Here is a 17,898-nt window from a genome sequence, read left to right on the forward strand (position 1 = left end):
GTAGCTAAATAAAAGATGCTGACGCCAAGAGCTTTACTGAGAAGTAACATTAGCAAGCAGCAGTGGCCGTAACCACGGACACTTGCAGTGACGTCACGTGCACTCCCTCCATAGTAGAGTGTCTGCTTTGTATTGTTTAGATTGCGTAGTTTACCTGATGTTTTGTCAAGTGAGTCTACCCAAACTGTCAAACATTTATCATTAAGTGAACGTTTTGCATGCGACAAACTCCTGCATGCAGCTTTCGTCAGCTCCGTCTGCGTTGTATTTTGGTTTGTGGTGAGCCTGCTTTGAGTGTGGTACTTTCTAAATAAGTCATCAGGTCAGCCCCTCAGCCCGGCGCGTCTTCCTCTGTGCCGTTCCCACACCCCCTCTCTTCCTATACTGTCACCTGTCACTAGTGACAGTTGTCGCTGCCTGGAGAGGAAATACACTGTGACATGACCTGATCTGTGGCTTACAAGATCACCTCCCTGTCCCCGGCTAAGACCTTGGCTGACATTCCTCCTTCCTTTCCTTTCATCCTTCGTCTCCAACCCCTTCTGCCGTCTCGTCCGTGCCTCCGCTCGTTCCCCCCCTGCTGATCAATCTATCAGGAGACAATCATTTAAAAAACACTAGTAATAAGTGAAACCAGCGTAGTGGGAAACCAATTAACCTTTGCATCCTCCCCTCTTCCTCCCCCTTAGGCCCAGGACCTGAACGTGATTGAAGAAGTGATCCGCATGATGCTGGAAATCATCAACTCCTGCCTGTGCAACTCCCTGCACCACAACCCCAACCTGGTGTACGCGCTGCTCTACAAGAGGGAGCTCTTCGAGCAGTTCAGGACGCACCCGTCCTTCCAAGACATCATGCAGAACCTGGACACGGTCAGTGAAGAGGAGTCCTGTCCTCGTTTGTGTTGCCCGCGTTCGTAAAATATGCCAAGGCTGTGCAGGTTTTCCTACAGTGTCCTCCCCGTCTGCTGGGAGAGATTCAAAAAAAAGCGAAGCTGCGCTGGAATGTATGTGAGCTGCATTGTTAACGCGGCGTACAGTTGCAACTGTATACGAGGCCGTGCGAGCGGTTTCGATGAATTAATCAGCCCCCTTGTGTCGAGAGGCTCCGTCTCAAATATTCATTGAGAGAATGTGGCGTATAGGGGAAGGAAGGGACAGCTCAAAAGAAAGCTGTCATTCATAGCTGTATTAGTCATGTAGAGAGGGAGAGGAAGCTTTGGTGTGTATGAAGGATGGGGGTTGCTGCATACATTGCCATGGGCTTTGCAGTTATCCATAAGTATGAGGGAAGCATGCTAGCTAGAATCCCTCGGTTAAGTCAGCCTCCCCGAGGCTATTCTCCGAAGCCTTCCCCGCGCTTGCAAATCCGTGTGTGCAAGCATGAGATTCGGGATGAGAGGCTGCTTTTTTTTCTTTTTTTTTTTTTTTTTTTTGCTCCTCCAAATTAACCCCATATGGGAGGCCTTCAGAGTTAATGAAGAGATTAGTATTAGATAGATGTAGGAGCGCGCACGCACGCGCCCTCACCGCTCGCGTGCGCTCCGCTGTGTTTGAAATCTCGGAAGTAAGTAACCACAGAGCGCGGGGCTGAGAAAACACTGCCTGTAGATGCGTTTTGACAAAAAGGAGGCGGCATTAAAAAGAATTAGTAATACCTAGAGTCCTTTTTTTAATTATCAAACAGAAAACATTTCCCCTAGGGAAGGACCTTGCGCAGCAGTAGAAACACAAAATACACTTTTTTTTTTCTTTTTTTTTTTTTTTTCCATTTCTTGTTTGAGTTTGAACCCAGAAAGCAGCAGATAATTTGAGCTCCAGTAAAGTGCTTATTAGAAGTGGGATACCGCACGAAATTAAACCCTATTCCGAACCTGTAATCCAACTAAAAGTAGACTGTGTGCTGTTTTGCATTTTGCAGTTTAGCTACTTATTTACAACTATAGATCACTCTCCGTTTAATTGGTGTTATACTGTGCTCGTAGTATGGAGAGTGCACAGTGCACCATGCTGTTGCTAGGAAACATGACAACCTATGTATACATTTAATTAGCTGTTGGTGGCAGTAGCAATGTGTTATAAATAAAAAGTAAAACCTAGCTAGCTGTAAAGATTTAATGTTGAATGCACTGACACATACTGTATTTGCTTTGCCTCCGTGTGTGTGTGTGTGTGTGTGTGTGTGTGTGTGTGTGTGTGTGTGTGTGTGTGTGTGTGTGTCGTACAGAATGGTGGTCGTGGCGTGTGGCATTGTGCCGTTTGGCGCTCAGATCTCCATGTTGCACCCGGTGTCGTCATGTAGGGCGTGGTTGCTGAAATATTAATGTGACAGCTCCAAACAGTGGGATTAGAAGACCCGGAGAGCTTTGTGATGGTACTGGGAGTTGACATTAAACCTCAATGAGATCAAGCGATCCTGCGTGTGCATTTAGAAGCAGCAACAAGACTGAATGGGGAGAGCAGGAATAGAATTTAAATTCATTCACTGGAGCTTTAATGGTCGGTTCTTGGGTATGTTGAGCCAACGCGACGAGACCAAACGATCTGCGATGAAGATGTGTTTGCATTTGAGCGGTGAGCCTAAATGCAAGTGATGAAACCGTCAGCAACAAACTGTCAAACGCAGCATGTATTTTTCGCCAGATTTGTGATTGGTCGTTTCCTCTTGTGGTGACCTCTTTAGGTGCTCGGTTTCTTCAGTCAGCGTCTGGAGCAGGCCGGGAGTGACCTGTCGGTGGAGAGGGTTCAGGAGGTCATCATGAAAGGAGCCCAGGCCCTGCCGAAAGACAGACTGAAGGTAATTCAGACACACAGACACGCACTCAGCGGGACGGCAGAACGGGAGCGGGGGGGGGCTTGGGAGACGAGAGGCCGTGAAACACGAGGCCGTCTGGAGCGGAACGGGAAGCGGCGCACGCCGGACATCAAGATTCATGTGTAGAGAGTACAATGTGCTGTCAGAGCCTGCCAGGCTTGGTGGATTGGTCCTGGGGAAGTGAAGGAAAGAGAATTAGTTTGTCTGGACAGGTGAGAGAAGGAGAGGTATGGATTGGGGATGTGGACTGGGGCAAGGGAAAAATGGAGAGAGCCATTGGGACACGAGACAAAAGGCCAAAGCCCACTTCTCATTAGCATTAATGCCCATCTTCATTCCATCTCTGCTGGTCGGCTACACACGAACATGTAATGACATTTCAAGGAGATGGGATACTGGGTCTAGGGGGCACTTTGTCATGGGCACATAAGATCTGGGGGAGGGGCTGAGGGGGACATAAATCTGCCACCGCGCCTCGTTACCCAGCGCTCCTGGCGGGTTCGCTAACCCCTCCCCTCCCGACGCCCGTCCATTAATCAGCGAGGAAATATGTAACCAGCGGTCTCCTCACCAGCACAGAAGCTCTTAATTGCATGTTTCATCATGTGTTTCATGTTCTATACTTGGCGGCTGGCTGCAAGGCATTTGTCTCGCTAGCCAATATGGAAGAGGGATGGCGCATGACCGTGAGTCCGCGCGCTCTCCCAAGTCGCGCTCCCCGTCAGCACCTCGCAGTGCTAATGTACCAATCGACCGCGGAGCCGCAGAATTACACGTGGAGCCGTGTGGATAACCCTGCCCTGTCCTTCGGCGAGAGTGCTGTACCTGTGGCGCGCACTCATTCACTGGACATGTGCACATGTGCACATGGCGGTGCATCGGTGTGCGTTATCCTTTCCATGTGACCACCTGGGTTCGTGTGTCGCCGTTGCGGCGTAACGGCTCACATCGACTCTCCGCCGTCTGAGTGCTCTCCAGCTCCACAGGGTGACATGAAGCAAAAAGAGTATGTGGACAATGCATCCTCTGGGAGACGTCTCCAGCGTTTGATGGCACCATCTCTCAAACAAACAGCTGTCTCCCCACCCTTCGTCTTAAGAGCTCGATCCACTATTTGGGCCCCCTATGTGAAATCCATGGGTTAGATTAATGTTGTGTAGCACCGTCGATAAGTTGGTAATTACTCAGAAAACGGGGTGGGGTATTGGCGTGTCGATTAGTTGCGCCTGCACGGACAGAAATAAGACGTTTTAGCTCATGTTATTCAGTGGTAAAGTCCGCACTAAAGACCAGAACCAGAACTTTTTGATAACACAGTCACAAAGTCTGAAAACACCAGTGCACTGAAACATGATAGATCAAAGCAACATCTATTAGCAATTCAGTCCTTTCAACTCCTCAATAAAATTACCCAACAACATGGTCACATTCCAACATCGCTGCTACAGACGCTCCATCTGGGTTTACCCAAAGCTCCCAGACTGCTGCTTTGTGGAACTCTGTGTTTCTGTCACATCTCAATCCACTGGTCGTTGCCTCAAAGTTGATTTTAGTTCAACATGATACCCGGCCCCAGTTTCATAGTTATTTCACTGTCTCCTGTCACCATGTCACCGCTTATGTATTTGGGCCTGGAAAAAGAAATAATAATGAGAAGACAAATACTTGAATAATCCTTAGGGCATGAGTCTTCAACCGGGGCTCTGTGACCCCTAGGGGGTCCGCGGAGGTACTGCAGGGAAGGTCGCAAAATCTTAGGTTAATTAAACATTTTTTATATATTTTATTTTTTAATTTTGCCTAATTTTAAATTTCTTTAAATACACATTAACGTGAATCCAACATGTTTTATAAATGGAGGCAGAACCTGTTATCTTTCAGTCTTTCGGATTTTATCGGCTCAGCTCGGCCCAGCTTCTTTCAGTTTTTTGATGACCTGCTTCATTGAGAAACTGAAAGTGTTAAACGACAGGATGAGCAGGATGCATGGCACGCACCATGCTGTCCATTGTTTACCTTACGGTGTTCCAGTTCCAGGAAGGAAAAAAAAAACGGGCACACAGCTCTCACAGCGGGAGGTCAGACCTGAGACTTGTAGCGATGTGAAAGTACACCGAAGGTGGGTCGACCCGGGCCTGAAAAATGGCTTGAAAGCCCGAAAGCCCCCTCCCCATCGCTGCTCAGCCAATCACGAGGCCGCAGATTGCACTCTGACTGTGTCAGGTTCCCCCACAATTGGCCGAGAGCCTATTCAGTCACCAGGTGAAATCCCAGACGCACACTGCAACATTAGCAGAAAAAAAGCTAACAGGGCACCTCATTCCCACCAGCAAAAAAAATTAATATTTGAACCTGTGTATCATTTGAATAGCTTAAAATGATAATACTAATAATGTATATTTATAAATAGCACTAGGCCGAGTTAATATAGAACACATATAGTAGGTAGGGGGGGTCCCTCCTTAATCTCTCCATCAGTTTGAGGTCCTTGCCCTGAAAAACACCCGTGCCCTAGGGGAAATTGTTTTGTTGCTGTTGCTTCCATAAAGTGACAACATCAGTGTAATGCGAAGTGTACCGTTACTTTTGTTAACAGTTCAAATCATCTCAAAAATTCTGCAAAATTCCATGTTTTGTTTAACCTTCTGCAGTGAATGTGTTTGTTGCACAGGTGTTTCATTTTACTACTTAAACACGGAGAGGCGCAATGGTGTCGTTTAAATGTTTTGTCACGTGCCATTTGAGGCATTTTTCTATTTTCCTATTATCTTTCCTTTCAGCGTGACAGCAGCATTGTTCTAAATTGATCAGTCTTGGCGTGCGCACAGCGTGAATTTGATCCCTTGAAATCTGCATGTTGAGAGGAGCGGCAATTTGTTAAGTAAACCATTTTGTTTAAATTTTACTGACAAACTAGATCCTGCAGGTGAGAGGATCCTCGTAGATACGGGCCTACAAATAGCTTGTTTACTCAAAGGACGCAAAAGCATTTACACAAGGAAGTGGCCATGCAAATTAGCTCCCAACTGAAAGAAAGGGTTACAAGAAGGTGCCAACACTCCAGGGACAACCCCCGGTGCCTCGTCACTCAACTGTTTCTCTTGTTCTTTGTGTACGCGTGTGTTGTTTCAGGGTGTGTGAGGTTGAGTGGCGCTCGGTGGCTGTGGAATGCGTTGTTTAGCCTGTCCAGCTGAAATCTGCCTTATTGAGCAGCGATAGCCTACAGACTCTCTGGCTCCTTAGGAAGGGACGGTGGGGGTAAGGGGCGGGGGATTAACAGCTGTTACTCAGTACCTGGACCTTTATAGTCCTCGTGGCTGGCCTGTACTACTTTCCCACGCAAGCACAACAAAGTATTTATATGTTTTATAATTATAAAACCTATGAAAGGTCGGAGGAATTGGATGGTGTCAGTAGTTGTGTAACTATAATGTGTCTTCACAACTCAAATCTGACACAACTCAAATGCAGGATCTTTCTGTAATAGCACTCTTGTTGGTCTGCTGTTCTTACCGAAAGGATGGCAACTGCGTTTTAAAAGTTGCAAACTTGCTAGCCTGGAAGCCAGCCCGATTTCCCTTGTCTACAAAATTTTGCAACAGAAATTTGGTCTGGAGTTGGGAACTGATTGTGTTCCCGCAAAGATCTTAACGTCAACATTTTATCAAGGTAGCAGTGCAACTGTTTTAGAAAGAATGTAGGCTGAAACATGGCATTTTTACTTTACTTTTTTCACCCGTTAAAGCCTGAATGTATCGCTGGTGATACTGGTTTTTGAATTACTACAATGCACAGTGGTTTGCTCAATTTACAAAATTCAAAGTGTGGTTGAACACTGTGCTTTTGTCTGGAAGACCTTAGTGACATCACAAGGGTATAAATAACATTTTTACCAACAAATTCCTCCAAAGAACTCTCTCTTTCCCCAGAAAGCACAACTTCCCAGTGTTTTGTCCATCTGTGAGTTACGGTAATTAAAATACCGTAAAGTTTTTTTTTTATGCGCAGGCGAATGTTCAGGTCTTGAAGGATTAAGAGGTTTAGCTAAATGCTAACATCAACTTGGTGACATAGTGGTATTTAGGAAGTTTAATGTTTGCTAAACATCACTGAAAGGCCTCGACACACCAAACTGACGTCAAAGAGCAACCAGTCTGGACCAAAATGCCAAAAAATGACAAAAAAGCCAATGGCCAGCCAGCCCAAACTTTGTGAGCCTGCGTCCTTACCAGCAGGTGGTAGCAGTCTTTGAAAAGATGAATCTGGAAGAGCTAGGGCTACAAGCTAAGAAGCAAGGTATGTAAGGACAGCTTCTCTTGAATCATGCCGATCACTTGATCTATTACGGTCAGATAAGATGAAGATATAAAAACAAAACAAAGAAGAGAAACAATAAGAGCCGTCTGCCCTCTTGGCTTTTTCTTTGGCTAACTTTCGTCACATCTGTTTCTCCTCTCGTGCTTTTGCTTAATGGAGTAGCCAGTAGATCAGACTGATCTCCCGCCGTCTCGCTCTGCCGATGATTCAACATGCTGGATCGTCTGAAATGGTACCGGACACACCTCCAAAACCCGGGGTGAAAGACACTTATCGTTTTTTCCCGAGAATGGCGAGAGTCAGCTTGGTATGTCAAGGCCCAAACCCAACGTGACTTGAGGTTGATTGGTGAGGTCATGTGTGCAGGTGGTAAAGTCGAGGAAAAGTTTTCATTTTACAACAATCCACCCAATTGCTTGTCAAGCCACATCACTTAAAGCTGGAGCTGGAATCCTCGTGTGAGAACTAGAGAATACGTGTGTCGGCTGTGAACCCGAAGATCCTCGAATGATTTTCATCAAAAGCAGATTTGAGAAGCTGGAACCGTTTGATGTTCTGTCCTGTTAGGGGACCAATAACAAATGTTGAATTGGCCAAATAAACATCGCACTAGTGAATAATAGCACGAGCGGATTAGAAATGAGGAGAGCGAGCATAAATAAACATATTAACTATTTGAAACACGGCTAGAAATTATTAGTGGCTATTTTCAACGTCGAGTAGCAACATTTAGACCAGGGGCGTTGTGAAGGACTTGTGCTTTGTGTTGCTTTTTGATTTTGGAATATCATTCTTGAGTGCGTGTGTGAAATGCGGCTTTTATGTAAGAGTGTGTTTGTGTGTATCAAGTTATTTGCTCTCTAGCCGCATTCTTCTCTGTCTGGCCGAGCTCTGACAGCACAGCAGCGTGCAGAGGAGGAAAGGGAACACAGAGTCCTAAGTGTAGATATGAGGCCAGCCAGTCAGTCTGTGTTCAGGGGCGAGGGCCTGACCCGCCAGGACCCATAACTAACTGATATGAGCCCGGGCCAAGTGGGCCCAGACAGCAGCCAGGCTGAGAACAACACAGAGAGAGAGGGAGCGAGCGCTGCAGAGCGCCAGAGGAGATATGAGCAGAGAGGAAACCGCAGCATAGACAGAATGAGGGAGGGAGATAATATTAGGGATGGGATGTTGTAGTCTGGAGATGCTCTAATTTTTTCCCAGAAATACTCTGAACATTTTTGCTCTGAGGCATGTAGTGATATCTAAAACTTCCCTTAGCACCACATCCCCTGGTGGCTCTGTCCGATATGGAAGTAAAACATGTTGTCATTGTGATGCAGGGGATTCGTTTTTATATTTTGTGATCTAGTTTGCATGTGCACAGGAGACTTTTATTTAGGGCTGGGCGATATACCAGTTCGTACCGAATACCGCTATTTTTTTTTTCCCGTTATGATATGAATTTTTAATATACCAGTTTGCCAGTGTATTTGATTATACAGCGTTCAAAACGTTGCGCCGTGAGACACTTGTGACCGGACCATTTTTAATGTAGCGCTTCGAAACATGTATGTCACTGCGAGTGGTGGTGAAGATGGAAAGGTTCAAAAAATTAAGCCGCAGGACGAGAAAACTTGTGCCAAAAAAAGGTATCGTGTCGCATGTTTGGGGTTTTCTGAGGACAGTCCCCGTTCTGAATGACCTGTCCCCAGGCTAAGCCTGTCCCTGAAATGTCCCCAATTTTAGCTTTTAATGAATGAGAAAAAATGTTGCACACACGCTACAGTTATTACGGTAGCCGTTCACGCTGCTATTCACGTTACAGACATGGCAGTTTAAATATGTTTAAGTATGACCACATGTCAGAATAAAAAAACGTAATTATCCCTGTTTCTTCATTTCATCTTGATAACATTTATTTATTTATTTATTTATCTCCGAGCTGTGTATGTCCCCTGATTTCCACATGAGCAGGCAGTGCTAACATGGAGCCATGCAAACCTGTTTTACTACCAGTGTGGGATTATTCTACAATATTTACTCACCATCACAGTAAAATAGTCCATCCTTAGTCAATCTAGTGCATTAATTCCTCTCTCAACCAGTAGAAAATGTTGTGAACACGTAATTACACATGAACAAAATACAGATACCGTCAGGATTTTGGAAAATACCGTAATATACATTTTTGGTCATACCGCCTAGCCCTAATTTCATTATTTATTTATTTATTTATTTTGTCTTAAGAGACATCATTTCCAGGAGCATTTTGTTCTTCTATTTGCAGATAACGTTACACTTTTCCATGACACAATAAGCCAAAAAGTCTTAGATTACATGCTGTGAAGTACCTGGATGTATTTCCAAAAACACGTAACAGCGGCTGAATATTAATGAGAGATCATTAACATACTCATGATGAAATATTGTTTTAATGTCCCGGCGCTACGTTAAATGTGAAATGACTTCAGCGTGTCTGCAGATATGTTTGCACAACAACAGCTTAAAACGTCACATGACGGATGATTAGTTTTCGGTGCGCTATTAACATATATTTGCACTATAATTAGGGAAAATGCATTAACGCTCAAACATGGAACGATGTTAACACCGCACACATGTGTTGTCTGAAAGTGTCTGAGCAGTATTTGCTGATAAATGCTTTAATTATCTTAATCGCCTAATTAGCATAACTGGTTTCATATATCACGGAGGAGGCTACAGTGTGAGCTTCATCTGCTTAGCCGCTATGTAAAAAAAAATAAAGCTACGCTGTAATTTGTCCTCTGCGGTAAGAATTAAAAGCCAGGGTTATAGGGTAACCGTCAGCATCGGTGTCATATGAACATTTGATGAGTTGCCAGGCTGTGAGAGAGTCACCTACACACAAATGCCAGTCGGATAATACAGCTCCCGCATTGTGTCTAGCCACCACAATGGCTGTGGTGTAGCGTCAGTAGCCTGGCATATGGCCTGTGACCCCGTAGCCCCTCCGTCTGTGTCATTATGATACCGATAGTGCGGCTGTGAATAGAGCCAGTCAGGACTCAATAGACCCGGCCTGGGACTGTCGCATAAAGGCCCGCGGCGTCTGTCTTTCACCACAGACTGATTACTGGCTGCATGTGTGCACATAACATGCATGTGTAGACAGGAGGATATAATGAGGTGCTGTTGTATTATTGATGCTCTTCTTCTGCTACTCACCTGCTGTTAGGTGGGCAGTCGGACGCTTGGCTTGCTCCGGTTGAAGGGGGGGGGGGGGTTCAGTTGAGCCATCCAGTGTTTCTTTCTACGACAGAGGAGAGGGGGGAGGGATTGTGTCGAACAAAGCTGCAGCGATTAATAATTTAATTGATCAGTCGGGCCGCCAGAAATTTAATCAGTTTTCTTTCTGCTTTTCCTTTCTCTTTTAATCACTGCGAATTGAAGGGGATTCAAACAAAACGACGAGTAACTTTTTTTTATATATATAATGAGCATTATGTTAAATATTCCGACATTTTATTAACTAACTGTTTAATTCGTTAAGATTAATTGATAGTGAAAATTATTAGTCGTCGGTCTGGCAGAGCAGTAACAGGTGTCTCATGATTTAAATTGAGTATTTTCTATAATTCAAACATGACTAAAAACTGGTTTACTTGAACAGAACATATGGAAATATAAACATCAACAAAGAAGAAGTGAGCACATTTATTTTCAGTGGGTACGGCTATACTTCTTAAATTATGTCTTGTCATAGAAGATCACACTGGGTAAGGAGGTGACTATAGTTTGCTGCTTTTTAGTTGTGTTTTTAGTAGTTTTAATAATCTGTTCTAACTGCCTACCTTTATTTGATGCTCATTCTCAGTGTTGTGTCGATAAATCGCTCGGCACTTATTAGTTGTCGACCCAGTGTTTAAACTCCACTGGAGCCCAAGACGTTGATCAAATAAGTAAAACCAATTTTCAGCCTGTGTTTTTCTGAAATAACAGGTGGGCGTAAGAATTTGTTTAACAGGTATGCATTGATCGACCGTAACATTATGACTCCTCGATACATAGTTAACACAAATAGCTAAATAGCCAATCACATGGCTGCAATTGAATGCATTTAGGCATGTAGAGGTGATCAAGACAACTTGCTGAAGTTCAAACCGAGCATCAGAATGGAGAAGAAAGGGGATTTAAGTGACTTTGAACGTGGTATGGTTGCTGGTGCCAGACAACATGAAAGAATGGATCCATCCTGCCTTGTATCAACGGTTCAGGCTGGTGGTGGTGGTGTTATGGTGTGAGGGATATTTTCTTGGCACACTTTGAGCCCCTTAGTACAAACTGAGCATGGTTTAAACGCCACAACCTACCTGAGTATTGTTGCTGACCATGTCCAGGATAATGCACCATGTCACAAAGCTCATATCATCTCAACCTGGTTTCTTGAACATGACAGTGAGTTCACTGTACTCCAATGGCCTCCACAGTCACCAGATCCCAATCCAATAGAGGAACCTTTGGGATGTGGTGGAACGGGAGATTCTCATCATAGATGTGCAGCCGACAAATCTGCAGAAACTGTGTGATGCTATCATGTGAATATGGACCGAAATCTCTGAGGAACGTTTCCAACACCTTGTTGAAAGTATGACGCCAAGAATTAAGGCAGTTCTGAAGGAAAAATGGGTCCAACTTTTCACTAGCAAGGTGTACCTAATAAGGTGGCTGAAAGGGAATATTTTGGCCTCGGAGTAGATGTTTTTAGAAGCAGAATAGACTTTGACAAGCTGGGGCGCAGCGTAGTGTCTGTCAGAACTGGTCCAAGGAAGGAAAAGCATTGAACCAGCTTCAGAGGTCAGCGCCGATCTGTGTGTATATATCACTGTTACTTTTAATCCGTTAAAAATGATAAATGCTTCGTGCAGGAGCTTGTTCCAGTGTTTCCTGGAGAGTCTACAATTTCCTAAAACCCTTTGTTTCACTGCCACCAGTTCATTTCACGCTCGCAGATTAAAGATGAATAATTGGAAATATTTTTAGCAAAATTATCATCTCTTGTCCTGGCAAGGTGTTACAAAAAAAAAAGGCTTCACACATTCCCTGGCACGGTTTAAATCCCTCGTCTACCGATGATTCAACCAGGAGTGGTTCATACACACACATATATATATATATATATATATTGTATATATATATCAATCCAGGCTGTGGAAGTGTCCCAGGCGTGACTCATGAAACACTGTCTATGGCATGAATGAACAGGATGTTTTTATTTATTTATTTATTTTCCCTCTGGAACACCGACAGAACCCGAAATAGCTCGTCCCACTTCACAGCTATATTGTGTTACAAATTGCCGTGAAATGTTTAGTCATCTGACAAGCCCTCGAAGTCGTGGATGTCATGTTCCAAGCTGGATTTCCTCACATTTCATCGTCTTAAGAAAAGAGTTTCTCCCTTTCATCCTCGCATTATAACAGTTTTCTTTTCTCTTTTTTGTGCGTGTGTGTTAACAGAAGTTTCCTGAGCTCAAGTTCAAGTACGTGGAGGAGGACCAGCCGGAGGACTTCTTCATCCCGTACGTCTGGTCCCTGGTCTTCAACTCTGGAGTCGGCCTCCACTGGAGCCCACAGGGCATCGAGCTGTTCAGCATGGACTCTGGCTGATGGACGGCTCGCGCGTCCCCCGTTCAGTAGAGAAAATAAGACTTTGAGAGTGTGTGTGTGTGTGTGTGCGTGTGTGTTTCGGGTGGCCACGTGTGCATCACCCTTTCTAGTACGTGCGCGCTGCTTTGAAAAGTGCCTCGACCTTGTACAGGATGGCGTTTCTTTTTACGCAGCACAACCTCTTTCCGTCTCACATCTTAATAATCCCTCCGCTTCTACACTGTGAAGCTTCATCCGTGTCCGTGGTGAACGCCCCTTTTTTTTTTTTTTTTTTTGCATTTCGAGCGCGCTTCTGTTCCGTAGCGAGGAGCTGGGGACGCCGGCGAAGGATAATCTCACGTTTCTTTCTTGCTTACACAGAAAAAGGTCAATTAAAGCATGTGCGCCCAAGTGTTACGCCGCTCTGGTCCATTTACCGCTGCACTGAATGCTGAAATAAAATAACTCCAACTTTGTATTCAAAGCAAGCAACGTGTCTCCGAAGACGCAGCATACATTTAATTAAACACCCTTTTATTATACTGCGTTTAAATATGATTATCTCCTGAATTAGTTTTTTCTTTTTTTGACCGCACGTTGTTCTAAGGGTACAGTGGGTTTCTATAACGGCTTTATGTTTGTGAATTTAAGTTAGAAAACGGGTCAGAGAGTAAAACAATAATCTGCCACCGACGCAAAGTGTCGCGTTCCCTGTTCGTAATGTCCCTACGTTGTCGTTTGTTCAACTACCCACGTTCGAGTACAGTTTAATTAAAGCTTCATTTGGGTCCCTGGCTAATATAAGCAGCCCGATTCGTGTGATTTCATTGTTGCTTCCAGCTCATTTGTTTGACTTCACCCCGCCTTTGTCATTAGCATTTTTCCTCATGGTAACCCAAGGCAAATACTTAAACTAGGACAGTCATTAAACCTCTTGTCCCATTGTGCATAATTACACTTGTCTCTTTAATATGTTTCTTTATTTGCATGTTTAACTAGAGACTTAAGTTATTTATTTCCATGTATATTATTTTTATATATATATATATATGTATGCACCGCCCCCAACATGTTAATGGTAGCAGTACTGAAGTGACTACCGCTAAATAAAAAAAGAGGAAAAATACAACTGTACTATTCTTTGGTTGTTCCCAGGTGGGAAACTTGCTTTATATTATGATATGACAACGGCTGTCATTTCCTGGTAAAGATTTCTTTGAAAATAGGAGTTTAAATAAAAATATGAAATCGAAGCTGCCTCCGTGTCACGTGGTTATTGAGTTAAATCCCGCGCCGTTCAGGGGGGAACTTGATTAAATTTCTCATCATCTCAAGTCAAACAAAAGTTAATATAATCAAACTGAAGGCTAGCTCCGTTAGCATTCATAATTCTACCTTTGCTCTCTGCCTATTTTTTGAACTGAGGCACGAACACTATCAAGTCATAGGTGCTTAGTCCTGCAAGGTGCTTCTCCGTTACTATTACATGTGGATTTAACCAATAAACTGATGGAGAGAGATTAAGATGATTTCTATATTAAACTCGACCTAGTGCTGTTTATAGTATACATTAATATTATCATTTTGCATTCAATATTACGCTGTCTCTTTACTAAAATATGCTTCTTGTAGTGATCCTGATATTTAACCCTTTGACTGGCGTTGTAACCACATGGTTAATCTTTTTTTCTTTTGTAGTAGTAGTAGCAGTAGACAATAGACAATAAAATGCCTCATTTCTAACCATTGCTAGTCATTCAATTTGTAAGACATGGTGACCATAGCTCAAAAATATGCATCATACAGCTTCAGTATTTATATTCTATCAGTCTGTACAATTGTGTGAACATTTTAATAATGGCTGGTCAAAATGCTCCGTTTTCAGTGCACGCCATTAACACAGATTAAAAATGAATGATATTTAATCGTGATTAATCCTATTCCTTAGTGTGGAAGCCAAAGGGTTAATGCAGGGTTATCCGGGATCATCTGATCCATCTCTTATATGTTCAGGGAAGCACATGTGTCACGTAAAGGTGAACATCATTCCCGCCCCAAAAAGTCAATTTATTCTCTGGCAAAAGGTTGCATAAATTCCACCAGAGTGGTTTTTCTGTCGACGATTATCGACTCTTTTTTTCCAGTAGCCGCAAGATGTTGAACTGTGAATTGTTCAAAAATAAAGAGCATGAAGGTTTTCATGCTTTATTAAGGTTGGCTTTATTTTTATTTAGGTTACATGTAAGATATGTAAGACATGTAGATACCCACGGGCCATGACTCGGGTACCTATAAAGGGTTTAGTTGGAATAACTTATCTCTATGTTTGGACTTCATCACTGCCTGTTTCATGGGCTTGCTGCTTTCTTAAGACAAATATAAAATCTGCCTTAAAACCAAACCATCTGCATCACAGTCTATTAACACAGTGGAGCACCGAACATGTCTCGCGCGTCTTATTGTTGCCTGTTTTTGTCGTAGCTGCAGAGGCCGCAGAGACGGAGGCAGAAAACTACTTCGGTTGAGGGGAAGGGGGGTGGAGGGGCTGGAGTTTAAGGCACAATGGCACCCACTGTGACGCCGGAGCTCCTACTTCCCCAGAGAATTTCATGCCTTTCGTCTCTATTGTATTGATTTTCATGCCTGAAATTCTCTTATTCTCAAGGACAATATAATGGATGCAATCTGATGTAAAGAATGGCTCGTTTCAGCATGGGGTCGTCGGTAGGTTACAGTGAGATTGCACGCTCGAGGAGACTGCGGCGCTGTCTCTCTCCGCCTGCACGGACCCTCACCTGCTTCCAGCTCTATTATAGCAGAGCCAGATGGCTGAGCGGAGGTTTTCACAAAGTGACATGGCTCTCCTTGTTCCTTTATGGCGCGAGGGGTCACCTTACCGCCGGCTCCCGTTTCAGGTGACAGCAGAAAGATGAATGGAGCGTGGAATTCTGGGATGGGTAGTTTGTTTATTTATTATTTATTATTATTGGTACCTTTTCCTCGGGGTCTAGGTGGAACCCCGTCGCCTGGCGTTGGAGCGCCGCCCCCACAGGCCCGAGGTCACACCCAAATCGGTGTCAACTAAATGATGTAGAAAGTAGGACGCCGGAGACCAGTTTGCTGAAGTCGTCGGTTTCCCCTTGTGACGCGAAACTCATTAATGTAACAGATCACCGCGGCAACGCTGGGAGGTCGTCGGGCTCGGCGGTTTTAGGGTGAGGTCAGAGCAAGAGGCGCTCGCACGCAGGAAAGCTACCCACTTACCCGTCATTCCCTTCAAACGAGTCTCGGTTGGAATGAAAAGCATGTTGCAGTGGGCTGGACCAGAAAAACAAATTTAACAGATATAAAGAAGAGACAGACAGACTATCATGATCTTGATGTCTGCAAGATACCAGGTAACCCGACTGAAGCAATAAACAACCTCTGCGCAGCTCGTTTTAGGAAACACTGCTCGCTGTGTGGACACGTTTCCCAGGTTTATTCTTGATTATTTTCAGCCTCTTTGAACTCGGCCTAGCTGCCACAATTATAGTCCAGCTAGAAATAACATTACTGACTGAGAAATAATAGATATTCGTGGTCTCCAGAGGATGGATCCTCAAATATTTTGGTGATCTTCTCACTTTACATGCTCTGGAACTGACTGCAATGTATTGGTGCAAAACAGTGGTGACATAGTGGTGATACAGCACATACACCAATCAGCCACAACATTAAAACCACCAACAGGTGAGGTAAATAACATCGATCATCTTCCGACAATTTGGACCTGGCATTCACAATTTGGACCTGGCATTCACATGTTCCACCCACCTAGACCAGACCAGGTACCCCCACCCCAGGGCAATGACACTCATTGACGGCAGCAGGGAGACAAACACACAAAAACGGTTTCGGAACAACTCAAAAAAACAACATGGAAAACAGCTCAAGGTGATGATCTGGCCTCAGAATTCACTAGATCCCAAACTGATCATGTACCTACGGAAGAGTATTAGGGTTTCCTATGAGATAAAAAAAAGTTTGAGGAGATAGATTTTTTTTCATCATGCAAAAATTTGAGAAAGAAGTCAAAATACGTTGTCAGAAAGTAAAACCTATCTGCTCCCATTTATTTTCCCATGGATGGCCCTAATACTCTTCCATCTGTATCTGTGGGATGCAGTAGAACAAGTCTGATCCACAGAGGCCCCTCCCCTCAACCAAAAGGCCCCCCCACTAACAACACCCTGTTACCAGACACCACAGGACACCCTCAGAAGACCCATGTCCGTTTTCTGATCAATCACAACTGTTCATAATGTTATGCCTGATGTATGTATGTATTTTTTTGTTTCTTGACGGTGAAGATGTTTGCAGGGTCCATGAATACCCAGTCTACATTTTTTCCCAGTTTGACATGGTGTGCGCTGAGGATTGAGTCAGTGGAAGGAGAAAGAGACTCTCTGACATTGGCGTCACTGTTTGGCCTTGTCACTCCGGCATGTAGAACAATTACATGCGGATCTTCAAAATTGCTTCACGCTAATGGCCTTTCAAGAGAACTGGGTCACGGAGGCCTCCAGCTACTGTGATAGTACGTCCCAAATTGATTCCCTGAACAAAACCAGACCAAAGGAACATGAAAGTGAATGTTCTCCGCCGCGGAACGTTCTTCAAACCGCAGCTTATAGACTCGAGACTCAAACTGAAGACATGTTTCAATGAAAAATCTTTGAAAAGACGAAAATCTCGTACACAGAAGATGAAGAATAAAGAGTTTTTTTCCAGCTTTAAGGTATATGTACTATGCATTCATGTCTCTTACTGCTTAACTGAACTTTATAATTGCCTGTGATGGTGGGCAAAGTATTAATATTTAACAGATATCTAGGGTTGTAACCCAAAATGCATCAGTCAGTCATGGATTTGTTGAACCGTCTGAAAAGTTTGGATCGATTAAAAGTAATTAACGCTGTATTAAGGTGATCATTTCATTGACCAGTGTGCTCCTCCAGGCACCAAGGTGCAAGTTGAACTCACGCTCGTTGGTGGATTTATGAGGGACGCCTAGCTAAAAGTGAAGATGATCCAGATGATCTGCGTGTTTAAATGTCCAGAATAGATGAAGATTTGAAACGAGTAGCTGTAGCTCACTGGGTAGAGGCCTGTC

General features: G+C 44.0%; 1 protein-coding gene across 1 annotated transcript in view; it reads left to right on the forward strand.

Annotated features, from left to right (window-relative positions):
* The window catches only part of dym (dymeclin), a 51,978-nt gene extending 37,982 nt beyond the window's left edge, over positions 1-13,996 (forward strand). Inside the window, exons 15-17 of the mRNA XM_047570150.1 lie at positions 690-872; positions 2,683-2,796; positions 12,615-13,996. Coding sequence (XP_047426106.1) covers positions 690-872; positions 2,683-2,796; positions 12,615-12,764 — 447 coding nt within the window. The 3' untranslated portion in view covers positions 12,765-13,996. The remainder of the gene's footprint in view (positions 1-689; positions 873-2,682; positions 2,797-12,614) is intronic.
* The last annotated feature ends 3,902 nt before the right edge of the window (positions 13,997-17,898 follow it).

The sequence above is a fragment of the Mugil cephalus genome, chromosome 19 (assembly GCF_022458985.1).
Source record: "Mugil cephalus isolate CIBA_MC_2020 chromosome 19, CIBA_Mcephalus_1.1, whole genome shotgun sequence".
NCBI lineage: Eukaryota > Metazoa > Chordata > Actinopteri > Mugiliformes > Mugilidae > Mugil > Mugil cephalus.